Below are 27428 nucleotides of genomic sequence, written 5' to 3'. Positions count from 1 at the left end.
GCCTGGGCTACAGGATGAGTTCAAAGCCAGCCTAGGCAACTTGCTGAGTTCCTTCCTCAAAATTTTTAAAAAAGGACAGAACTCAGGATATTTCTCACTGGTAGAGCACTTACTTAGCATGCATGAAGCCCTAGGTTCAACCCTTTGTACTAAAAAATATATCTATCTATAGATAGAGATAGAGATAGAGATAGAGATAGAGATAGAGATAGAGATAGAGATAGAGATAGAGATAGAGATAGAGATAGAGATAGATATGTCTTAGGGTTTCTATTGCTATGAAGAGACACCATGACTACGGCAACTCTTATAAAAGAATACAGTTAATTAGGGCTGGCTTACAGATCAGAGGTTCAGTCCATTATCATCATGGTAGGAAGCATGGCAGCGTGCAGGCAGACATGGTGCAGGAGAAGGAGCTGAGAGTTCTACATCTGGATCCACGGGCAGCAGGAAGAGACAGTGTGAGCCACTGGGCCTGGCTTGACCTTCTAAAACTTCAAAGTGACACACTTCCTCCAACAAAGCCTCACCCACCCCAACAAAGCCACACCTCCAATAGTGTCACTCCCTATGGACCTATGGGGGCCACTTATTCAAACCACCACAGTGTGTATATATAACATATATATGCGTGCATATACACCTATATACACACATATATACATATACATGTATATTCGTGGAAAGGCAAGGGTAAGTTAACTGTGTCTAGAACTTAGTGTTTTCCTATGATAGTCCAAAGTTTTCCTTAATAATGAAGTTGGATGATTTTCTAATTGATTGATGTCAAAGCTTCTCGTCACTTCAGTGCTCTGTTGACTGTCACAACACATTTGGGTTGGGATTCAGTTGGTCTAGGTGTCTAGTAAAAATCCCCTCATATACTGATACTGTGGACAGTGGAAATGTAATTTTATAGAAAATTGTCCGGCTGTGCCTACTGTTCATTGAGTGAGCAAGCTTGCTTTAAGGGCAGGACCCCAGAGAAGGCAGAGTGTAAGACATACACAATACACCGGGAACTGAAGAGTTACAATGTCTCCTAGCTGGGACTCACGGAGTAAGTAATTGTACATTCACACTGTGTTAAACTATTAAAAAGGAGAGAGAAAGCCAGGCATGGTGGCTCATGCCTGTAACCCCAGTACGTAGCCAGAAAATCAGGATTTCAAGTCCAGCCCAAGCTGGCAGATAGGCAGGCAGCTAGGTAGACAGACATACAGGCAGACAGGCAGGCAGGCAGGCAGTCAGACAGACCGACCGACTGACTGACTGATAGACGGATCAGTAACTGGCTTTAAAATAAATTCAAGGCTGTGATTGGCCCAGGAAGTAAGGGTGCCAAGTACCAGGTCTGCAGACCTCAACTCTGTCTGTAGGACAGCAGGGGGGATGCCAGGCCTGCAGACCTCAACCCTGTCTGTAGGACAGCAGGGGGGATGGCTCAGACATTAAGAGCACTTGCTGCTCCTGCAGAGTCCAGAGTTTAGATTCCTAGCACACATGTTGGGCAGGTCATAGCCACCTGTAACTCCAACTCCAAGGATCCAATGGCCTCTTCTGGCCTCCTGAGGTACCTGTACATACCCACATGTGGACACACACACACACACACACACACACCAAAAGGACAGCTGGAGAGATCACTCGGTAGTTAAAGTGTGTATTACTCTTGCAGATGACCCACGCTCGACTTCCAGCACCCATTTTGGGTATTTCACAACTGCCTAACACTCAAGGTCGGGGGATCTGATGCCTCTGGCCTCCAAGAGCACTGCTCTCAAGTGTACACACATACACATCCATGTAAATGAAGTTTAAAATAAATCCAAAATTATTTTTAAAGGATAATAAAATATTTTGTAATATAAGAAATATTTTAAACAATCAATAAAATATTTAAAATACATTAGAAAAGTCATCCAAATGTAAACTTTTTTACATGTTAACTTGTGAATAAAGTGGTCTTTCTTGGCCTCACACACTATCATGCAGCTCAGGAAAATCACAAAGCAACCAGTGTGTGATGTTATGCACTTCACTACACGGCTGACAAGTCTGTTACCAGCATGTTACCAACATTGCTGGTATTACAAGCCTGGAGCTTGTGAATGAAATAGATCTAAAGAGACATCGCCACCCCTCTTTAATATCCATGTCCTGTGGTCTACCTGTGTTTGCATGCACCAACTGTAATCGCCTGTGAAGTGTTCTGTGATATTCCTGAACAATAACCAACTCTACTCCATACACAAAGGGAAAACCCGTGAGCTTTCATCTCTGCATCTATAGTGTGAGTTTGGAATTACACTTGGCACCCTGGCCTCTCGGTCCCAGCAACAGCTAAGGGTTTTGACCCACACTTCAACTCCAGCTGCGGCAGGCTTATGTCATCGCATAGAAAACCAGGAGAGTAGAAAGAGCTAAAGAGTACACAGACCTGCAGATTTGTTCTCATCTGAGCAATGGCTGTCGTGTTTCTTTTGATTTTTTGTTCTTCTGTAGATTTTTGTCCTTAGCGAAGACATCCCTGCACCCAGCCTCGCTTGAATCCACGCCCACTTTCATGTTGTCTTTCTTCTCTCCTGGTTTTTAACACAAGACTCCTGAGTTGTTGATGTTTATATGAACAGCCAACATTGTGTTAAATGGAAACAAACTGAAAGCATTTCCTTTAAAATCAGGACCAAGACATCCCCTCTCCTCGCCTTTATTTAACTGAGTGTTTGAGGTCTTAGCAGTTATACAGGAGAAAGGCATAAAGGGAATAAAAATGTGAGACAAAGAAGTCAAATTATCCCTATTTACAGATGGCATGGCATTACTTGAATGGCCCTACAATGTCTACTAGAAAGCTCCTACACCTAATAAACACAGTAAAGTTGCAAGATATAAAATCAATATAACATATAAAAGCAATATTTCTTTCATATATACCAACAATATATCACAGAGAAAGAAATTAGGAAAATATATTCCTTTCAAGGCAGCTTTTTTAAAAAGTACCTAGCAGGGCTGGAGACATGGCTCAGTGGTTAAGAGTACTGGCTGCTCATCCAGAGGACCTGGGTTCAAGTCCCAGCACCCACATGGCAGCTCACAGCTATCTGTAATTTCAGTTTCAGAGGATCCAAAATACATGTAGGCCAAACACCAAATATACATTTTTTTAAAATGTTCCTAGGAACACACACCTAGCTAAAAAAAAAAAAAAAAAAGGCCTGTACAATGAAAATTTCTTAACGCGGAAAAAGGAAATCAAGAAACTAGAGGTTGGAAAGACCTTCCATGCTTATAGACTGGCAAAATTAATATTGTGAAAATGACTCTACTACCAAAATTAACCTACAAATTTAATGCACACCTACCAAGTTATGATGTCACATTTCACAGACATAGAAAAAAAATTCAAGAATTAACATGGAATCATAAAGACTACAGATACCCACAGAAATCCCAAAAAGTAAGAATACAACAGGAGACATCACAGCACCTGACTTCAAGTTATACTGTAAAGCCAAAGTGACAAAGCCAGCCTGGAACCAGGCTGAGAACAGACAGATCAGCGGGACAGAATAGAGGATCAGGCAGCGAACCAACAAAGCTATGCCATGTAAATCCTGACAGAGGAGGCAAGGAGACACAGGGGGCAGGTAGTGCATTTAGTAAACGGCATTAGTAAAACTGAACCTCCGCTAGCATACAGATGAAACTAGGTTTATATTATTTAATTTGTAAATGCATTTACTTAATACTTCTACAGAATGCATCCCTTTTGTCTTTCTAGCTGTCTGGACCCAGCTGGGCTCCTTTCTTGGCCTTCCTTCTTTCCTCTTTCATGCTTTATTGGGCGGCATCCACCCTTGACCTTTCTACTCTGCTGAAGATCTCTTCCACACAAGTGCCTCTTACCTCCTTCTTCCAGTTCCTGAGGCTAAGCTTACAGACATGTGGTACTAATGCCCATTTCATGCAGCACGTGGGGACCAAACCCTGGGCTGAGGCAAGCAGTCTGCCAACTGAGTTGCATCCTTAACCTTGAGCTAAGCCTATTTTGAACACAGCCTTTGTACTCAGCATTAGAGATACGAGAATGAGTAAATGGAGCTGTGACAGAAGCGTGCACAAAATCCATCTCTCTAGACACAGGAGTGAAGAAGATGATGGCTTAAGGCCAGTGCAGAGACCCCTGAGGATGGGAGGAGTCCACTGGCTCAGCCTGTACCTTGTGAAGTAAGGGGACAGAGTAGGGACCTGCATCAGGACCTGACAAAACTCAGGATAGACAGCAGGTGTATTCGGTAGGATTCTCTGGAGGAACATAACTGACAGAGTGAGTACACAGCAAAGAAGGATTTATTAGACTGGCTTGCAGGTGTGGTCTGGGTAGTCCAGCAATATCTGGAGGCCTCAGCAGTCCCAATCTGCCACTTCAGGGTTCCTGGAGAGGCCCAGAGCCTTATGTTGAAAGAAGCTGTTTCACCCACCTCAGGGAAGATGGCAACAGAGGAGCAGACACAGTTGCAGCAACAACACAATAGATGAACTTGCTAACAAGGCAAGAAGCCAGCAGGCCAAAAGCAAATGTGGTTCCCTTAACCTTCCTTCTAACTGGACCCCAGGTGGAAGGTCCTGCCCACATTTATGGTGAGTTTTCCCATTTTAAATAACATAATCAAGACCCATAACAAATCCCTTACAGGCATGCGCAGAGACTTGCCTCAAGGGTGATCTCGATTCTGTCAAATTGACAGCATTAACCATCAGAGAGGAGGACCTTAGGATGAGCAGGAAGCAGTGAGATCAGATGACATGAATGTGTGAGGTTTAGCAGTGTAGAGCAAGATGGGTTGGAGTTTGGGAGACTCTAGGGATTGGCCAGGGGCCCTCAGTTATCAGACAAAATCAGCATACAACTGGGAATGAAGGCTGTTGTGTGAACTCATCCTGGGTTCATAAACAAACATCTGATAACCCCATACAGGGAACCAAAGCCACGATTCTATTCAAGAGGTGATCGGACCTCCTTGTGGGAGCATGGATGAGGGGTGGCTTGCAGGCATGTGGGTGACCCCAGGGCTTCTGATCACCGAAAAGTCTCACCCCAACATGAATGGCAACACCCTCATAGCTACATAGATGGAGTCCCCTCAGTTAAGCTTCCATACCCCGCATGATCTAGCATGTCCTGGAGCAGAATTACATACAGCTGCCAAAGGTGTGTGGCTAGAACGGCTGAATCTTGGGTGACCGTCCTACAGCCTCCCTCTATGGGAAGATGAATAGACCTCGAAGGTCACTTAGAAGTAGTCACAGCCACACTCACAAAGGAAGTAATGGTTGCCATGCTCCCAAGACTGCTTTCTGTGGCAGTGATTCACCTGAGACAAGAGGACCTCATATTTGAGACCAGCGTGCACTGCCCCATGAAACCCTTTCTGAAGACGACAACAGCAAACAGAACCCCCTCCCTCAAGAGAAAATGTAGCACTCGGGTGCTTAGCAGTGACTAAGAGGATAGGAATGGAGGCTAGACCCAACGTGAGCGTAATGTCTGAGGCCTCCGAGCAGGAAGGAATGGAGAAGTAAGGAGCCTTGTGTGGATGGACAACCTGTGGAATGGTCTGGAAAACGTGGGCTCCATTCTCTGTCCACAGTTCCCTCCACACTTCTGTCCCTTTATCCACAGATGTCCCAAACCTCAGTGACACCTTCTCCCCACCACACACACTGCACAGCACACAGTGCCCTTGCCACACAGAGTGTAGTGTACTAGAGAAGACAGATTCCAATCCCAAAGCCTCAGGCACCGTGGGTGATGCTGCAGGATGCAGTGGGAGGACCCAGGTCACAGAACCCACATGGGGCATTTGGAGAAAGCCCCCAAGAGGAAGTAATACGTCAGCTGAGGCTTCATGAGTGTGGCAGCACCACCCACCCACTTCCACTGCCATAAGGCCTCTCACCAGACCTTACCCTCGCCTGATCCTCAGACCTGGTGGTTTTCCTACAGCTCAGGAGGGTCACTCCCTTCTTTCTGACCCTGCCTCTGCTTCCCTCCGACCTGCCAGGACAGCGTGGGTATTTGGGTGATGCTGGAGGCCGGGCCCTCCCAGCTGGCTCCTTAATCTTCCTCCCAGAATCTGCTCAGCATACCTACTTCTATTGCTTGCTGTGGTCTCTTCTAGGAACCAGTCTTTCTCGATGCTGTCAGCGTCTTGGGGCTGTTGTACAGACCTGCCATTCTTCCTTGTCCAGAACCTCTTCAGAGCCTGCTCTGCCCTCTCCTCATCACCTTTGCTCTTCTCCTAGTGACTTCTTCACCTCGAGTCCTCTTGTTCCCCATCCCCTCCCAGATGGAGAGGGTCTGTATCCAAGACTTAGCCCCTGCCTTCCATGTGTCCTGTACCTGCAACCAAGCAGTTTTTCCCCCTGCAAATTTACCACTGTCTGGCCATGTCCTCCTTCCAGTGAGGTCCTGTAGCCAGCCCTAACGTCTGAGGATAAAGTACAGCTCCTACAAGGGCACGAGCCCTTCCTGTCTCCGTGCTATCTTGCTTTTCATCTCTGTGTACGATTCAGCGACACTGAAGTATTTCCTGCTTTTCTGCATCCTTGTCAGCTGCTGTAGGCTCTGAGAAAATGCCATATTCTGCAAGCATCCACTTTCCAGTAGGATCATTCTTCACCATCTTCGTGTCCGGGGAAATAATCTCTGACTTAGTTTATCTTATTTATAGTTTGCTTGAGATATTGTTATTTGTGGTTTTGGTGTTTGGCTTGTGTGGCCCAGGCTGGCCTCTAGCATTCACCTCTCAAGTGCTGGGACTACATGCGAGCATGCAGCAATGCTCTGGGTTATGTGATACTGGGGATTGAACCCAGAGTTTCACATGCGCTAGACAAGCCCTCTGCCAACCGAGCTCTTCCTACCTCTGCTTCCTGGCCTTGTTCCCCAACCCCATAGACAAGTTCTCATGTAGTCCAGGCTGACTTTGAACTCCTGATCCTCTCGCCTTTACCTTCCAAGTGCTGGGATTATAGAGGTATGCACCACCACATGCAATTTGTGTTTGTGTGTGTTGAGGTAAGGTCTTACTATAGCCCAGACTGATATCTACAATCAGCAAATCTTCCGTTCCAGTTTCCCAAGTGCAGGGATCACATCTGTGAGCCATCATACCCAGTTTGGGACTATTTTATTTTATTATTTTATTTCATTTCATTGTGATGCTGGGGATTGAATCCAGGGCCCATACATGCTAGGCAAGCACTCCCTCAATGAGCTACATCCCCAGCCCTCTCTGGTATTTTCAGTCTAGGGGGGACTCTATCAGTGTCTCCCTGAGGGCTCATAATCAGGTCAAAGGTTCAGGTCCTTGGACCTGTGAATATAGATTCCTACATTCAGCTTCTGTACATTAACAGCCCAATAAACAAATGTGGAACAAAGGCCAAGCATTGTTTCAACAAGATCAAAATACATAAAGCACAAAATAATTCTTTTCCTGATTTCACTGTTAGGAAATTCACATTAACGTGGCACAATTATCAGACCTGGAAACAAAACTCCTGGCTTATTTTTTGATTCATTTTCTTCTTTGAGGCACTTGCTATGCAGCCTGGAACTCACTATGAGCCCAGACTGTCCTCACGGTGGTGGGACCTGGCCACTATACATGGCCATTCCCAGTACTCTGCGGTTCTCATCCATTTCACAGTAAGTCTGAATCATGCTCCCTGCCAACATCCCGAGGGCGAATCTGACCAACTCTTACTGGTCTGTTACTCTTTAGATGATGAGAAATCAAATAGACTGAGCTAGGCAACACAGCTTTGACTTCTGGGAAACACTGTTTTAGAAGGGTCCTTTATACCATGAAATCTACAAACCTTTAACATTTCTGTCTTTCTCTGTGACTCATTATTTCTGTTCTGTCCCTGCGGCCCACCCTTCCAATTCCGTGAACAAAATTGACTGTGCTGATGTAGGAGTGAGCAGGCCTGCTCAGGCCTGTGGAAACTGCAGATAGGAAAGGGCAGGTCTCTACAAGGTGGTGAGTGTGGCCTTGTGGGGGATGGGGCTCTCAGGGCTTTACCTTGTGACTGTGTCAGGCTGTACAGAGACAGTAAGGCCCCTTTGGGGGCTTCTTATTTTTCTTACACACACACACACACACACAAACACACAACATACACATGTACCCACATATACATCTCAATACACAAACACTATTTTTCTTCTTTCTTCAGTCTTTCCTTTTTCATATTCTCTTCCCACCATGCCCCTCCCCCCAACTAATAAAAGCCTGAAAAAAGGCACTGTAGAAATCCAATGGCTCCCAAGCAGGCTGGCTTTGTTACAGTCCTGAAGAGGCAGGGGTAGGCAAGAAAGCAGAAAACCAGAGCAAGAGCTGGCTCAGTTCCTAGCGGAAGGCCTGGCTGATAAGAATAGGAATGCTCTTGTGGTGGGAAGAAAGTCTTAGGGTTAGTGGATGTACACACACTGTAGAGAGCTAGGATTGCTGAGTTTGGGACAAGGAAAAAAGCTTCTTAGAGATGAAGAGAAAACAACAACTGCTTAAAATGTACTGAATAAAGTGACACCAGGGAGTTAGTGCTTTTTGTTGTTGTTGTTTCTAAAACATATGTTGCTGTAAACCCACCTTGGTCTTAAGCCTGTGGTCTTCCTGCCTCTGCCTCCTGAGTGCTGCTATTACAAGCATGTGCCACTGTGCCTAGCCAAGTTATAACTTCTTTAGAAACAAAATCCAGACACCTAGTAATTAAAAGCCCTGTAGATCTGTGTGACTCTTCATGTACATGAGAAGCCATTACAGGTGGTATCTGCTTGGACTGACAAAACCCTTAACTGCAGATTTACTCCACTGACGGACCAAGGGGCAATACTGGGTGATACCATTATAACTGGAGAAAGATGCCACTTCCAAAGGCAAAGCATGCTAGGATTGGTCCTCCCTGACAGCTTTGTGGACAACATATGATCTTCCCTCCAAGGAGCTCGTGGCCACTGTGATCTTAAGACAACATGTCTCTGGTAGTAGAAACAGATGCCCAGTCCACTCCTCTCATCCAGGGCTTGCTCCTACCTTTTCACAGTTGTTTTTTAGCTGCTTTGTAATAACATTTAAAAGAAATATGTAGGAAGGCTGGAGAGACAGCTCAGCAATTAAGAGCACTGGCTGCACTTGCAGAGAACTGGGATTCAATTCCCAAAACCCGCATGGTGGCTTATAGCCATCTGTCACCCCATTTCCATGGGACTCGTTGCCCTATTCTGGCCTCTGCAAGGCACCGGGCATGCATGTTGTGCACAGACATACATGCATGTAAAATACACACAAAATAAAAAAATGAATTAAAAGAAGAAAGACATCTATAGGCAAGGCAAAGAATGGTGGCCTGGAGTGGATGCTGGGGAGCCCTCGGCAAGTGTCTGCCACACAAGCACAACCTGAGCTCAGACCCATACCACCTACATACAATCTGTAACGCTGACACTGACTGTGGGGGGGAGTACTGAGCCGGACTCCTGGAGTTCACAGACAAGCCAGTCTAGTAAGAGACTTGTCTCAAACGATAAGAAAGATATACAGGGATGGTGGGAAATATCCCATCACTAACCTCTGGCTTCCATATGCATGTACAAACATCTCTCTCTCTCTCTCTCTCTCTCTCTCTCTCTCTCCTCTCCCTCTCCCTCTCCCTCTCCCTCTCCCTCTCCCTCTCCCTCTCCCTCTCCCTCTCCCTCTCCCTCTCCCCCCCCTCTCTCTCCCTCTCCCTCTCCCCCCCCCTCTCTCTCTCACACACACACACACTTTTAGCCTAGACTGGCAAGTCTAATCCAAGGCAATGTGGAAACAGACCAAAGAACATAGCTTGTTACAAGGATAAAAGAAAGCAGGCGCCATGGCCGCACACTCTCTGATGTTGACTAGGACCCTGGTCTGTTTCACCGTCGTCCAGAGTCTCCCGATGCTGCTGTGTTCTGGGCATGTGCGACATTCTATGCTGAGTCTCTTACCTCACCACCATTGAAGAACCATCCCTGAGCATCAGCCAGCCCCGCACACTTGGTGGAACATTAGCCAAAGAGGAAAATTTATATCGTCATTTACTCGTGGCTGTGATTTTAATGAAGGTCACTTTTTGTTTGTGATTTTAATGAAGGTCACTTTTTGTTTTGTAGGGAGAAGAAAATGACTTTCCTGACAGCACTGGAGATCCCCTTTCAGGTAAAGGGTTGGCCTTGCATCTGCGGCTGCTGGGGTGATACATTAAAATTATTAAGTGAATGTGTGTGTCATTAATGTGTTGTGTGTGTGTGAATTCATAGCTATTTGACAATCAGCAGTTAGCTTTCATCAATGTTGATGACAGTGTTTGTGTGTATGTGTGTGTGTGTGAGAGAGAGAGAGAGGGAGAGGGAGAGGGAGAGGGAGAGGAGAGAGAGAGAGAGAGAGAGAGAGAGAGAGAGAGAGAGAGAGAGAGAGGATACCTTAATTTTTTAGGTAACCCTCACCAGCACCTGGAGATTTCTGCTAAGGCTATGGTAGCTGGCCAGGTCTCCTCTCTTTGCCTTCCCAAGACTAGGACCACAAGTATATGCTACCACATCTGACTTTTTATGTAGGCTCTGGAGACAACCCTTGAAGGCTTGTGCTTGCACATCCAAGTGCTTTACTGAATGAGCTATCTCTCCACCTCAGCTGTAATCTTATTTGTTAAACAGTAGCACAAGCACACACAGCCGGAGCCTAGAGCTTGCTCAGTGCCCTACGTCCATGTTGTGTTGTCTGGGGAGAGCAGGGGAGGCAGACACCTCTGTGTAGCGTGGTATGAAAACACACATCTGGAACCCCATCTTTTTCGTGAACAGATCCTAATCTTTATGAGCGCCTGAGAGGTTCACTTATTGAACATGTTTTGATGTTGAATTCTGTCATTTCCATATAATCCATTTTATACAAAACAGGGTAAGGGATTGTGGGAGTGGACAGCCTATCAGAACTGTTTACAGTTCTGCATTACCTGAATGCAGAACAGAGTAACTTTCCATCCTAACTTGACCAATTACACAACAAAGTATGTCTTCCTCCAGGTCTCCCCACCCCCCACCCCAGCGCAGTGCTGGGAAAGGAACCCAGGACCTTCACCAAGTATTAGGCCGGCGCTCTGCTACCAAGCAGCATCCCTAGTCCTGAAAAGTTTAGACAGGCTTTTCTCTGGCCTGCCCTCACCCTCTTTGTCTGTGAAGGGTAGATCAGCAAGTTTCGTATTTGGGCCACCATCAGAACCCTGCATATTTCTTGTGTTGATGGCTATTCCTATATCCTGAGACAGTTTTCTGTCTCAGTTGAATATCTGAAATCCCTAAGGGAACTATGAAAAACCTCCATGCCCTACTGCCATTCCACAAAGATTAAAATAGGACCTTGGTGGCTGGCCCAGATGTGAGGAGGATTTTCTCTAGGAGTTGGAGGGGATCCGCGGGTTCCATCCCTACTGAAGCTGAGGAACAATTGCTTCTCAAGAGCCGTTATCCCACAGCCACGGCTGTCTACTGTATTGGCTGTGCTGGGCAGTAGGAGCAGGCTTTAACGGGTGTCCTTAATCCTTGGGATCAATGCCATTACCTGTGTTCACGGAGTGAGACCGGGGCTTAGCATACTAACCATCCAAACTGACACACCTTTGCAGAAGGTGATCTGCCTCACCGCAGAGAGCCTTCTCCATAACAAGGCTCTCTCCTCTTTTTCTTTCTGGGTCACACATGGCCCAAGACGGCCTTGAGCTAGCTGTGAGCTGTGCACGCCCCAGAGGGTCTGCTCCTCCTATCTGCACCCTGAGAGCTGCAGTTGACAGGAGTATACCGGTTTTACGCAGTGCTAGGAGCTGCATCCAGGCCTTCAAGCATGCTGTGTGAGCGCTCTACCCACTGAGCCTCATCTCCGTCCCCTGGCTTAGAAGTGACCAGTAGGACAAGAGTTATTAAGGCATCTAAGTGAATTTTTATAGAGGGCTGGCTGTTTCTCAGCCATCTCTTCTCTTTGTAGCTCTAGAGTTGGCCCACAGTTTAGTGTTTGGAGACCAAGTCTGTGCCTGTTGTCCAGCATTACGCACTTCCTGTGGCTGGCAGCTGCCTTCCCCGTCCTCACTCGCTGTGAATCCTCCCTGCCACTACTGAAGTGCGGTTGGGAGACCTGACTCACGTCCTTGTGCCTCCTCCCTGGAGATGTAGAGTCCTCACCTATCTACCTATAAGGCATCTTTAACTTCTTTTCTAAAAGTGTTATTTATTTTTAATTACGTGTCTGCACGTGGCAGTGTGGGGCTCTGTGCGTGTGAACGGAAGTGTCTGAAGAGACAGATGAGGGGGCGAGACCCCCCTCCCCCAGCTGGAGTTACAGGTGTTTGTGAACACTCTTAACTGCTGAGCCAACTCACCAGCCCCTACATTTTCAATGTCCAGAGAGAATTTGGCACTGGAGGAAGGGCTAGCTCCTGGTCATTCCGGTCACTGTCACTCGCCAACGCCTCCTGTATACCCGGGCTCGTCCCTTAAGAGGCACTGGGTCATGGTCTCATCTTCCCTTGTGGCAATGTTTGCTCTGTTCTCAAGAGGACAGATGTCCACTAGAACATCTAGATGTTCTCTAGAAAGACATCTCAAAGTTTACCCTTTGAGGTATAATACTGCATGAGATATGAGAAATATTTAAGGTATGGAAGGGGGCTAAATATTTCCTAGAAAGCAGACCCACTAGTTAAACTTTATGATTTTCTTTTCAATTCCTTAACAGGGTCTTTCTATCTAGTCTTGACTGTCCTGGAACTCCCTATGTAGACCAGGCTGGCCTAGACCTCACAGAGACCTGTCTCTGCTTCTAAGTGCTGGGACTAAAGGTGTGTGCCACCATGGCTGGCATAGCTTGTGATTTTAATAGGCGTATGGATTCCAGTATTGCTTTTTACATCTTATTCAGAGGCAAGTCTCTCAGTGAAGCCCTAATCTTCCCAGCCAGCTTGCTTGGTGGATCTTGTCTCTACCTTCTGAGGCTGGGGTCACAGTTGGGCTATCACAGAGCATTGCAGGGGTCTGGGGGTCAACCCTCATACTTATTCAGCAAATGCTTTAGCCACTGTGTCTATGCCTACTGTATACCCTGGGCCCCTATATTATTTATTTTTAAGACAAGTCGTGCTCTGTAGCTCTCACTGATACCTTCTCAGGCTAAGAGTGGCAAATCTTTATTTACCACCTGAGACATTGCCCCAGCCTGCCTCTATTCAAATTCCTTACTCATAGCCACCACTCAGTGACATCATGTATAGTAATGTGTCATCTTATAGTAAAGGTCACGTCCCCACAACTTTCCAGGCCTGTGGTCTTAACCCCAAGTTCAGACTCCAAAGACAGTTGTTGTACAGTTGCTGCTGCTCATAGCTGTGTGCAAGGCGGCGTGGCACCACCAAGGGCTTTAGTGGGTGGCTTCCTGACAACTGTCTCCCTCTAACCTCACCTCCCAGTTATGCTCTTACCTTCTGCTAATAACCAATGCTGAGAGGACTGGAGCGGGGAGGCTGCCCTCCTGGGGCAGGAACCAATTTTTTGGGTGAGGTCCAGGCTAGAGCCTAGCGCGCTCCTCCTCGACCTGCCTCCAGTTCTCTGCATACCCCCAGGGTGCTGGCCACACTTCAGACAGTTTGTACGAGCGGAGAAAACAGATTGAGCAGAGGAACGATAAGGAGGCTGTAAATTCTGAATGGAAGCTTTCTGCCAACTTCCCTGATGCTTGCTTTCAAATATGCGCATTCGCACAGGGCAGGCAAACCAGTGCTCCCTCTCTTCCAGAACTTCTGAGGGGTTGGGAGGTCACAATGGCGTTGTCACATGCTAGGTTTTATGTCAAAAGCTGTTGGGGAAGCCAGTGAAATGGCTTAGTAGGGAAGGTGCTCCCACATGATGAATGAAGAGAAATTTGACTCCTGCAGTCTGTTCTCACACACGCACTAGGACACACACACACACACACACACACACACCATGTCCCAATAACAACAATAAATGTAACTTTTAAAAAAGTTGCCATGAGCAGGAAGTAGATCTACAGTCAAGCATGAGCTGGCCCTGGACAAACACACACACACATACACACACACCCACACCCACACGTACACGCACACGCACAACCATGCACGCACACGCACACGCACAACCATGCACACACACACACACACACACACGCACAACCACGCACACGCATGCACACACGCACACGCACAACCACGCACGTGCACGCGCATGTACACACACAACCATGCACATGCACACACGCACATATGCACACATACACACACGCGCACACACACATATATACACACGCACATGCACACATAACCACACACATGCACGCATGCGCACTCACACATACACACACGTGCGTGTGCATGCACAACCACACACAACCACACACACATGCACAACCACACACACATATACACATGCACAACCACGCATACGCGTGCACACGCACACATACACACACGCATACATACACACACACATGCACGCACAACCACACACATACACATATACACATGCACAACCACGCATACACGTGCACACGCACACATACACACACGCATACATACACACACATGTATGCACAACCACACACACATGCACACACATACACACACACACACACACACACACACACACACGCACACACACACACACCCTGTCTGGCCAGCAGGCCTATGGCACATGCCAGAGCAGAGCAGACTGTGGAGGTGAAGAGACAAGATGGTTCCATCAGCTCTTGCTCCTGCTCCAGCTCAGCAGAATTTCTTATCCTGTAAAGCAGAAATTGTCACCCTGTGGACTGTGACCCACCTATGGGTCAAATAACCCTTTCACAGGGGTCACAAATCAGATATTTACATTACAATTCATAACTGTAGCAAAATTATAGTTATAATTTAGCAACAGAAATGGCTTTATGGTTGCATCACCACAGCATGAGGGACTGCAGTCAAGGCCGCAGCATTAGGAAGGCTGAGAGCCACTGCTGTGAGGAGGAACACTGTGGGTTCTAGAGATGGCTCAGTCAGCAAACTGCCTGCCTTGTGGAACGAATCTGAGCCCTACTCCCAGCAGCCCTGTGGGCACGCACGTCAGTGACCCAGTGCTAAGGAGGAAGAGACCCCTGGGGCCTGCTACCCTACTTAGTAAACTACAGGCCAGTGAGAGAGACTGTCTTAACAAATAAACAAAAAACAAAAGAACAACAACAAAAACCCCAAACAGGCACAGTGAATAAAGTTCTTGCTGTGTACCTACCTAAAAGTAAAACCTGGGTACCTCAGAGGCAACGGATATCAGTAACCTGAACAGCTGGATCCAGATTCAGGTAGATTCCTGAAGCTTCCTGACCAGCTAGTTTAGCCTGATCTGTCAACTCTAGGCCAGTGAGAAGTCCCGCCTTCCAAGAGAGGTGGTGGGGAGGCCGGAACCCAAGGATCAATAGCTAAGGCTGTTCTCTGGCCTCTACACACATGCGTATACACTCACATACACAGAGAAAGATGTCATGTGAGCAGCGAGAAATGACTGTTCTGCACGATTCCAAGGAGGGAATTGTGAGTGTGTGCATGTGTGTGCGTGTGTGTGTGTGTGTGTGTGTGTGTGTGTGTGAGTGTGTGTGTGTGTGTGTGACACTTAGATGATGTCACCAATACGGTAGGAAAATAAAGGAAGTATCGATAATGCATGTGTGCAGTGCATGAGCCCCTGGGTAACCTGTGGCCTCTCTGTCATCCTGCAGATATCAGCAGAAACCAGCCCTGCAAAGAAGGCTGTTCTCGCCCCCCCTGCCCTCCCCGGGCCCCCACCATCAGCGACTTGCTCAACGACCAGGACTTGCTAGATGTGATCAGGATAAAGCTGGATCCATGTCACCCGACCGTGAAGAACTGGAGGAATTTTGCCAGCAAATGGGGCATGCCCTACGATGAACTGTGCTTCCTGGAGCAGAGGCCACAGAGCCCCACGCTAGAGTTCTTATTCCGAAACAGCCAGAGGACTGTGGGCCAACTGATGGAGCTCTGCCGACTCTACCACAGGGTTGATGTGGAAAAGCTCCTGCGCAGGTGGGTGGATGAGGAGTGGCCCCACCGGGGACACGCGGACAGTCCCAGGCACTTCTAGAAGCCCCTCCTCTGGCCCCGACTTGCTGGACCAGTGGTTGTCCCTGAAGCTGGTGGCTTGTGGAAGGACGGGGTTTTTTGATGGCAGGTATTTGTTTCCTTTTGCACATTTGTTTTAATTTAATATTTGAACCTGGAATCGGGGAAGAATATTTTGTAGGTCACATAGGCGCAACGCCTGTGGACAGAGTCATGCCAACATGGAAAGAAAAGGGCATTCTCCTTAACTACTGCCGAAGATTGCAGCGGGATCCCAAACTATCAGTGTCTCTGGACATGCCCACGTCATCCCATACAGAATCTTTGCATTCCTGGCCTAGCAGAAGATGGCGTGGAGAAGTCGCCCTGACCTGTTCACTGTTACTGTTTCTGTTGAAAAAGGTTTAGGAGATCAAGAGGATATTACTGTTAATGTGGCCCAGATACATGGGCTTTTCTTTTTAATCAAATACTTTTGTAATCTATAGGCTATCAATACTGTCATTGAATTTAACATTTTTAAAAGAAATACAAGCTATATGGTTTGTAGGAAAAGAGCGTGGGTTAGTATCTTGAGAACGGCAGTGACGAAGACTAGTGCTCAATGTGGCCTTTTGGAGGCTAGGGACGTAGCTCAGTGGTCACAGTGCCCTTCATACAAAGCTTGAGGACCAGAGTCCAGGTCTCCAGAACCCGTAAGTGAGGGGATGGTGTGGCAGCCCACCTGTAACTCAGCACTCAGAAGGCAGAGATGGCAATCCCAGGGCAAGCTGGCTAGCTAGACTGGGCGCACAGGTGAACTCGGGGACCAGTCGGGAGACTTGCTTTCCATGAACAGTGTGTAGAGTGATTGAGGAAAACTTTCAGCATCAACTTTGGGAGTCCGTATGCTCACACACAGCCATGAACATTTGCATGCATGTGCAGCAGCAGCAACACACACACACACACACACCCAGAGAGAGAGAGAGAGAGAGAGAGAGAGAGAGAGAGAGAGAGAGAGAGAGATCTCTTTGGGAAGGCTGAGGACAAGGGTCAATGAGCACCCACATAAAAGCCAGATGTGGCAGCATGTGACTGTAACCCCAGTACTGGGGAGCGAGAGATCCAGGAACTCTCTGGCCAGCTGAATAGCCAAATAGGCAATCCTTGTGTTCAGGGAGAGGCCCTACCTCAAAAAAGGAAGGTGAAGAGGAACTGGGGAAGGTACCTGAGGGTCAACCTTTGACATACGCACACACACACACACACACACACACACACACACACACACACAGCCTGCTTCTTACCCATGCCTCTTTTTCTTTAGCCAGGGCCAGGACTCTATCCCTGAGTTACACCTGCACCTCTGTTATTAGTTTATGCTTTTGATTCCAGGGCTAGGAGAGGCGGTTCCCTGGGGCTTGTCTGCCAACCAGCCTAGCCTATGCGCGAGCTACAAGCTGCAGAGAGAGCCTGTCTCAAAATACCAAGGTGAACAGTAGTATCCTCAGGAGCGCATCAGAATTGTTCTCCGGCTGCCCCGTGCACGTGTACACACACGCTCACAGGCCCATGCACATATATACCAATTAAAGTAAACAGAAAAGAAGACTAACACTGTTTAGGACAGAGATATTAAGGTGACCTCAAAAGGTGATTTTCTAAACCACTTTTTCCCCCTCATAACAATTAGATTTCCCCTTAGGTTGTTGGTAAGTAAACCCCCCTTCTTGCCCAGTGTGAACTCCAGTCAACCATATCTACAGTGAGACTTGCCCATCACTTCTGGTTCACTGTCAATCACATCGACACCCACCTTATTTAAAGTGGCAGCTAGTGATCACGTGCAGATGTTTCAATGCTTTTTAGATTAATTATATGAATGTTTTTTCCTGTGTGCATGGTGCCTGCAGAGGTCGGTAGAGGCTGCTGATACCCTAGAACTGGAGTTACAGATGCTTATTAATCTCCATGCAGGTGCTGGGGACTTGTCTGCAAGAGCAGCTGGTGCTCTTAACTGTGGAGCCCATCTCTCCAGCCCCTAAATGCAGATATTTTTATAAGTAGTTTCTCAGGAAAGTTAGATGTTGTGAGCATCATGGGCTTGATCTGGGCTCCCCGCAGAACTTGTGGGGCATTGTGAGGAGCTCTACACATCTCACGGATGTGATTGTGGGGCGTTGTGGGAGCCCTACACATCTCATGGATGTGATTGTGGGGCGTTGTGGGAGCCCTACACATCTCACGGATGTGATTGTGGGGTATTGTGGGAGCTCTACACATCTCACGGATGTGATTGTGGGGCGTTGTGGGAGCTCTACACATCTCATGGATGTGATTGTGGGGTGTTGTGGGAGCTCTACACATCTCACGGATGTGATTGTGGGGCATTGTGGGAGCTCTACACATCTCACGGATGTGATTGTGGGGCATTGTGGGAGCCCTACACATCTCACGGATGTGATTGTGGGGCATTGTGGGAGCTCTACACATCTCACGGATGTGATTGTGGGGCATTGTGAGGAGCTCTACACATCTCACAGATGTGATTGTGGGGCGTTGTGGGAGCGCTACATATCTCACGGATGTGATTGTGGGGTGTTATGGGAGCCCTACACATCTCATGGATGTGATTGTGGGGCGTTGGGAGCCCTACACATCTCACAGATGTGATTGTGGGGCATTGTGGGAGCTCTACACATCTCACGGATGTGATTGTGGGGCGTTGTGGGAGCTCTACACATCTCACGGATGTGATTGTGGGGCATTGTGGGAGCTCTACACATCTCACGGATGTGATTGTGGGGCATTGTGGGAGCTCTACACATCTCACGGATGTGATTGTGGGGCATTGTGGGAGCCCTACACATCTCACGGATGTGATTGTGGGGCGTTGTGGGAGCTCTACACATCTCACGGATATGATTGTGGGGCGTTGTGGGAGCCCTACACATCTCATGGATCTGACTGGTTGCCTGCTTCCTCATTAAGCTGTCTGTGCATGGCATGATCTGGCTATTTTCACAGGGTCTCCTAGCCCAAGCTACTCTCATACTCACTCTGTAGCAGAGGATAGCCCAGAATTTCTGATTGTCTGCTTCTGCCTTCCAAGTGCTGGGCCACCACCACATCTAGTTTAGCTCTCACTTCTCAGAGCAGAAGCAACTGCAGGGAAATGGAGGGGCTTTGGAAATCACTTTGCAGGAAGGGACTCAGAAGGTGAGGCTCAGAGATAGAGGGATGATGGAGTATTAGGAAACGCCAGCCCTAGCATTCCAATGTATCCCATAACTTGAGTTCCGTACGCCACAACTTCAAGGGTGAATACTGTTCAAGGCTGGCCTGGGACAGCCGACCCTCTCAGTCATCGCTTTCACAGGAAGTGTTGCCAGCACTTCAGCCTCTAAACTGAACTGGTCATGAGGCATCCCCAGAACGCAGCTGTGCTTGTAAGTGTTCCCTGGACTCGCCTTTCTATCACTGGATCAAGCAGTGACTGCAAGCAGGCCTGGGGGATGGCTCAGCACTTAAGAACACTTGCTGATCTTAAGCCAAGTTTCAAGTACCTGCATTGGGTGGATCATGACTGCTGTAACACTAGGTCCTGGGGCTCTGACACCCTCTTCTAGCTGCCACTGGCACTCATACATACACAGCATATACTTACACACACACACACACACACACACACACATAAATAAATAAATAAATCTCTAAGGGACAATGTCAATATTGGGCTGGGAATGTAGCGCAGTTGGTAGAGTCCTTGCCTAGCATGCCAAAAGGCCTGAGTTCGAGCCCCCAGCACTGCACAAACCACTGTGATGGCATATATCTACAATTCCAGCACTTGGGGCTAGAAGTAGAGAAATTCAATATCATCATTAGCTACAAAGTGAGTTTGAGGCCAGCCTTCGATATATGAGACCCTGCTTCAAAGAGAAAACAAAACGCCGTGTAAGCCACGTGTGCTGGTAAGCCTGTCAGCCCAGCACTTACCTTGTCAGGATATTTAATTAATAGGACCACGGAATCAGCAGAGAAGAACTGAAAGATTTCTTCGAGTTAATTCTGACTGTAAATGTACGATGACTCGGATCTGTGTTGCACAGAGAAAGCCAAGGTTTATTCTCAGCTACAGTACAAACCAGCTTATTGAAAGGTAGCGTATAGCCAGTAGGCTCTACAGAAGCATAAATACCCTGGAACTTACAAAGGTGAGACCAGGGACAAGGAGGTCACCTTAAGACCACCTGACTAAATAATTATTAAAAATTTAGTCATCGCTTTTAAAATATTTGATCATTTCTAGTTACATATCTCCGTGTGATGTGCGCCTATGAGTGCAGGTGTCTGTACAGAACCAAGATTCCCTGGAGCTGCAGCTGCAGACAGGGGAATTGGGAACTGAACTCATGTCCTCTACAAGAGTAGTGTGAAATCTTAACTGATGAACTGTTTCTCTACCCCATCATCATTAACCCTTAAGAGCTTTCTGTCCTGAACATCCATCTTAAGGTGGGCTGTTTGAGAATGAGGTTGTTTTCCTATTAAAATGTTGAAATATGCTTAGCTATATTTCCAAAAGTGTTTTTTAAGTGAAATTTCCATCTGTAAAGGCCTATGATGAGACCATATATAGTATGCATTTTATTTGGATGCAGTAGTGGAGATTCAAATGAAAGGGAGGCACTCAAAGCCACACTGGACAGTCATATAATAGAGACAGATCACATACTCCTGAGGACCCACACCTGAGGTTCAGACAAAAATACGGCATACAATATTAGCGTGGTGAGATTTTTGACTGGGTAGGGCTTGAAGCTGTGCTAAGACGTCTAACCTGTGCCTCTTTAAAAAAATACCAAACCAAATTAAAAAACAAAAACAAAACAAAACCTCTGTACGAAGTAACCACCTACATCTGTATCACTGACTTAGTAATATGACAGGGATTCGGGCCATCCTGAACTGTAATTTTATGTAATGCTGCCCCCTGCTGGAGGATACAGAGTCTGGCTTGGTTAGGTGCCTTCCAAGGAAGCCCCACTAAGACACAAAGAGAAAGGGTATGGAGGACAAAGGCATTGTAATGCGACAGAGGCTCCTGTCTCCAGGATATGCCCAGCACAGTGGCCAGGATTTGTCAGCACTGACAGACTTGCCTCCTCAGGGACTAAGGGAACTGTCATGTCTACTGGGTCTCTTCCTCTCCCAGTTAGGTACCCAAGAATGCCATGATGCAGCAGTCTTAGCCCCACCTGTCTTTCAACCATCTACATTACAAAAAGACGTGCTTCTAAAGCCAGGATTAAGAACAGGAGCAGAACAGAGGGTTCTCTTCTGGCCCCTCCTCCGTAGGCAGTTAAGTCAATCTCACGTGGCTTTGAGAGAAGACTTTCCCCAGGCCTTTTTGTATTTTTAAATCAACTCTATTGTCTCTGCTTTATAATTTCCCTCCCATTTGAAGCCATGATACTGCTGTCTACAGCACTTGCTCAGAGCCGGCGTATGCATATCTCAAATCGTCTTCCTCCACGGGCCACCATTATTCTCCTCTCTGAGCTGGCAGCAAACATCTGCTCCGTGTGGTCACGTGCACACAGAAACAAAATGCTGAACCACTCCCTACTGTGGGTGCTACAGAAGCAGAGTCAGAGACACACACCTTCGGAAGGCACATTGAGAGACGTTTGCTGTCTCGTGGTCTGCCTGGGACTCAGACCCCACCGTGGGACTCCTGGGCACAAGGAAGGGTGAGCCTCGCTTTGCTGTGTTCAGAGAGAATCAAAGCCAAGTGCTGGGCCGAGTGCCGGGGCTACTGAAGTCGCAGCACCAGTGGAGGGAGCCCCTGCCAGTGCCCGAGACCGGGACTTGAAGAACATTGGAGGAGCACGGCTTGCTTCCTCCCTGCGTCTATGGGGGAGTATGGTTCTGGGAGTTATGTCAGTGGGGGATCCCTGGGTGAGCACGTGGATTAAAGGCCCTGGAGTGGACAGTGATGCAACTGGAGATGAAATGGTAGAGTTGCCCAGATCTCTTGGAGGCAAAAGAGGACCTTCCATTTTGTGTGACCGGCCAGTCTGTCGTCTGCAGCATGCCCTGGAGACAGGCAAGCATTGCAGCCCGGGAAGGCAAAGCCTCTGAAAGCCCTGCTTCCATGGGATGCCGTCAGCACACCTGGGTGCTGGCCTTTCGAACCTGTCTACATTTTCATCTCCTCTATGATTCTGATTTTGGAAAGATTTTATAACTGTAATAATGGGTGCTACAAAATTAAAGACTGATGTTCCAGTAGGTGCCTTGTTTTTTTTAAATGTGTATGCATTCCTAGGAAGGGGTGTTTTGCATGCAGGTAGAGGCAGGAGGGCATGCTTGGATGTCAGGCACACAAACACACACCATTCGCAGTTTTTGAGACAAGGTCCCTCGTTGCCTGGAGCTCATGAATTAAGCCAGGCTAGTTGGCCAGTCAGCCCAGGAGTCTTCCTATCTCTGCCTCCTCAGTGTAGGAATAACAAGTGTATGCCACCATGCCCAGCATTTTATACAAGCCATGGGTCCTCATGCCTGAACAAAAGGTGCTCTCCTGACTGGGCCATCCCCTAATATCTACTTTGCGTGGACTCTAGCATGGTCATCAGTTCACATGTCTTGCTAGCCCATCGTCCATTTCTGTTACTTGAGTACTCTGTGGTTTTCCAAAATGAGGGCCAGATGTTGGAGATGCTGAGATGAACAGCACAACCCTTCACTCCAGGAGCTGTAGACAGGCAGAGTAACTTCAGGTAAGGGCTGACAGAACTAGGGAATGTGGGCAAAGGTGGTCCAGGAATAGGCCTAAGATGCACTGGACAGGAGACAGGGGGAGGAGTCAGCCTTCCAGGAGGGTCTCCAATGTACTGTGACTGTACATGAAGGGCCATTTCACTATCACCACCTGCTTCTCTTGACGGGTCCATCCTCTGGGGTTGCCTTCTCTGACTGGAACCTTATCAACACTTCAGACTCGCCTGTTCATGATTCATCTTGCAGTCTTGTGACCTGCTCAAGTTTTGTGTCAATCACCTACCGGCAGCTCCAGCACCTTAAGACTCTTCTTCCTGGTCTGTTTCTCTCTTTGGGGTGTTTTTTTTTTTTTTTTTTAAATCACCATCTCTGTGAATGGTGTGTGTGTGTGTGTGTGTGTGTGTGTGTGTGTGTGGTATGTGCAAGAACTCAGGTATACATGTATGCACATAGTATGGGGGTATACATGCATGTGGAAGTTAGAAGTCCATCTCCATTTGTCCAGCATCATTCCTCTGGTGCCATCCACCTTGATTTTTTTGAGACAGGATCTCTCCCTGGCCTGGATCTCAGTTTTTGGACCGAGGTGTCTGGCTAGCAAGCCACACACACACACACACACACACACACACACACACACACACACACACGCGGAGGCCCATGTCTGCCTAGCAATCGCTAGGATTCCCGCATCTCACCACGCAGCACATCCAGCTGCCCTGTGTTGGGAACTGCCCCTCTCACCTTCAATTCACTTTTCTCCACATCTCATCTTTCATGTGACTGCTCGAGGCACCCAGAATCAAAAACAAACAAGTTGTTACCTGCTTGAATTCCTTGTTCTCCCATCTCATCCAAACATAACTATCTCTGTCAGTTTAAACGAGGAGACTCTTTGTGACTCTATCCGGAGAACCTAAGATATGTCTGTCTTGAAATTATCACGGCATTTGAAAACAACATTAGCAATAAAGTCTCATTATCATGGTTACTTAATTGTAGTTCAAAAACTCAATGTAAAATCTAACTTCAAAACAACCAAGAAAAAATGCAGTCTAATTTAAACATGCCCAGAAGTCTGTTCAGATCCATTTGATTCACTTGTAGTTATACTCATGAAAACAGACAGTTCTTTTACACACCACTTAATAGAAAACACATGGTATTGCTTTCCCTGTCCCTGGAAAAGCCTCTGAACTGGGAACAAGCGGGTTAATCAGGGAGATGGTGAGTTAATGCTTAATATCAGCTTGGGGAGATTTCAGAGGCGATGGGGCCAGAGTCCTTCACGTATCATTCAAGCAACTGTCAATTCTAGACAGCCAATTCCTTGTCGAGCCCAAGGAGCTAGTCCAGGGAGATCCCTTCCCAGGACTGCCCCACCACACCTGTGATCTCTCGGTCTTGTAATCTCTCCCCAGAATTATCAAGTCACAGCTTGTTTACCTAGCCAGGTTTCACCCATTGCAACCAGTAAAGAGACACTTTGAAAAATGTATGCTAGTATGTTTGCACTAGAAAGATTTTTAGAAGTACTAACTTAGGACAGTGAAGTGGCTCAGTGAGTGGAGGTACTTACCACCATGCGGGATAAACTGAGTTCCGTCCCCAGGACCCAGATGGTGGGAGGAGAGACGCAGCTCCCACAAGTTGTTCTCTGAGCTCCACATAGGCCGGTGGCATGCACATGTAAAATACATGAGCAAAGTCATTTGAAAAATACTAACTCTACAGTGAATGTTTTCAACATGTCAGTAACTTCATAAAGAGACTCCTCAAACCTGTCCCTCCAGAGGAGCACTCCTCCACTGCTGGTGGGGCTGCAAGCTGGTACAACCACTCTGGAAAGCAGTCTGGCGGTTCCTCCGAAAACTGGGCACCTCACTTCCAGAAGATCCTGCTGTACCACTCCTGGGCATATACCCAGAGGATTCCCCACCATGTAATAAGGATACATGCTCTACTATGTTCATAGCAGCCCTATTTATAATTGCCAGATGCTGGAAAGAACCCAGGTATCCCTCAACAGAAGAGTGGATGCAAAAAATGTGGTATATCTACACAATGGAGTACTATTCAGCCATTAGAAACAAGGAATTCATGAAATTCTTAGGCAAATGGATGGAGCTGGAGAACATCATACTAAGTGAGGTAACCCAGACTCAAAAGGTGAATCATGGTATGCACTCACTAATAAGTGGATATTAACCTAAAAACCTGGAATACCCAAAACATAATCCACACATCAAATGAGGTACAAGAAGAACGGAGGAGTACCCCCTTGTTCTGGAAAGACTCAGTGAAGCAGTATTCAGCAAAACCAGAACGGGGAAGTGGGAAGGGGTGGGTGGGAGGAGAGGGGGAGAGATGGGAGCTTACGGGACTTTCTGGGAGTGGGGGGGCTAGGAAAGGGGAAATCATTTGAAATGTAAATAAAAAATATATCGAATAAAAAAAAAACAAAACTGTCCCTCCAAGTATCTAAATGACATGTGTGCATGTGCGCTTGAGCACGCATGAGTCTACCTGCATGAATGACGGTACACAGGGTAAAGATAATCCTTGAGAACTCTCCCTCCCCTAGCAACTCTTTCTCTAGAAAGGCCCTGCTTCCCAAAGGCTCCACAGTCTCCCCAAAGACTGCCTGCCACCAGCTGGAGACCAAAAGTCCTAACACATGATCTTTTAGGGGACATATAGCGTTCAAAACACAGCAAACTTAGAATTTTAACCTGTGATCTTAATTAGCTAATGTGCCTCCATTTGAAGCTCACACACACACATACATACACACATACACACGCACATACACACATACAAACACACACACACACACACACACACAGCTTGCCCAGGGCCACACATATTTGAAGCCTAGGGAGAGAGGGAGGGAAGGGGAGGGAGGAAGGAGGAAGAAGAGAGAGAGTGTGTGAGGGAGAGGGTGGGTGGGTGAAAGAGGGAAAGGGAGAGGGAGAGAAGGGGAAAGAGAGAGGGAGAGGGAGGGAGGAGGAGGGAGAGGGAGGGAGAGGAAGGGAAGAGAGAAGAAGGGAAAGGGAGAGAGGGAGAGAGGGGGAGAGAGGGAGAGAGAGAGAGGAGAGGGAGGGAGGGAGGGAGAGAGAGAGAAGGAGAGGGAGGGAGGGAGGGAGAGAGAAGGAGAGGGAGGGAGAGAGAGAGGGAGATGGGGAGAAGGGGAGAGATGGAGAGGGGGAGAGAGAGGGAGAGAGAGAGAAGGAGAGGGAGGGAAGGAGAGAGGGAGAGAGAGTGCTTTCTAAGGCAGCATGGCTTCCCCACAGGTGGTGGTGGGACGCTCAGCTGGCTGGCTAAGGAGCACCACACAACCTGTCTCCCATCTTCCATGGGATCACGTACACACTGTTGAGCTTGGCTTTTATGTGGGTGTGGCAGGTCCTCATGCTTGGAGTGACGGGCACTTTACCAAATGAGCCATCTCGTCAGCCCATTAAGGAGTCTAGTTCTAGGTGCTGGAGCCCTGTGCAGTAATTCCCTCTCTCAAACCTTTGGGGGCTCATCGTGAAAGAACTCACAGGAGAGACGAGACTGGATCCCTCAATAGACTCGGTGTTGCACATGTGATCTTGACTCATCCGGCCATTATGAGGAACTGCTAAGATTAATACTCAGGCCAACTGCCGGAAGTGCTAAAGGTCAGTCTAGACTAGAACTTTACCCCAAATCCTACTCTAACAAATGCTCCTGTTTTCAGAAACAATGCAGCTTCTGCTACCTTCAGCCAGGGCTTCAACTCCCAGAAGGTCCGCAGTCAGTGGCTATAGGGAATCCCTACAGGAGGGGCGACTCTTGGGGCCTACCTTAGGGTGCACAGTTTGATGGGACAAGCACCCAAGTGCGGCCTCTGAGTCTAGGTGGTGGTGATAACTACACACAGTTCTGCCTTCATTGTCTAGAAAGTTAGGTGTGTGTTTGATAAAGCTGGCTCTGCTTTCAATAAAAGATAAGGAAGAATATGAAGATGGGGAGGAGGAAGGATGGAGAGAGGGGAGAGAGGGAGAGAGGGAAGGGGAGGGGAGAAGAACAGAGGGGGGGGAGGAGGACAGGGGGAGGGGGGAGGGGAGAGAGAATAAATAGAGCCAGCAAAACGGCTCAGCAAGTGAAAGTCCTTGACAAATAAGTCGGGAAATCTGAGTTTGATCAGTGGAACCCCAGGAAAGGTGGAAGGAGAGAACTGACTCCAGAGAACTTTCCTCTGATCGCTACATGTGCACCTTGGCAGGTGTACACACACACATACACACACACACACACACACACACACCATACACAGAGATAGTAATAAAAAAAACTTTTAAAACTCTGACTCTTGGGATAAATCATTTGGGTGATTTTCATTCTTTCCAAGGTTCATTGTTAGCTGGGTGTAGTAGCTCACAGTTACAATGCCAGCACTCAGGAGATACTTGGTG

The 27428-nt window shown here is 47.5% G+C and overlaps 1 protein-coding gene across 1 annotated transcript in view; it reads left to right on the top strand.

Moving 5' to 3' along the window:
* Edaradd (EDAR associated via death domain) overlaps positions 1-17185 on the top strand; it is a 42999-nt gene extending 25814 nt beyond the window's left edge. The window contains exons 5-6 of the mRNA XM_052157411.1: positions 10214-10259; positions 15855-17185. Of these exons, the coding sequence (XP_052013371.1) occupies positions 10214-10259; positions 15855-16237 (429 nt within the window). The 3' untranslated portion in view covers positions 16238-17185. The remainder of the gene's footprint in view (positions 1-10213; positions 10260-15854) is intronic.
* Positions 17186-27428: the final 10243 nt, after the last annotated feature.

This window comes from Apodemus sylvaticus, chromosome 14 (assembly GCF_947179515.1).
Source record: "Apodemus sylvaticus chromosome 14, mApoSyl1.1, whole genome shotgun sequence".
In the NCBI taxonomy this organism is placed as follows: Eukaryota; Metazoa; Chordata; class Mammalia; order Rodentia; family Muridae; genus Apodemus; species Apodemus sylvaticus.
The sequence above is the reverse complement of the archived record's forward strand: the minus strand, read 5'-3'. Positions and strand labels throughout refer to the sequence as shown.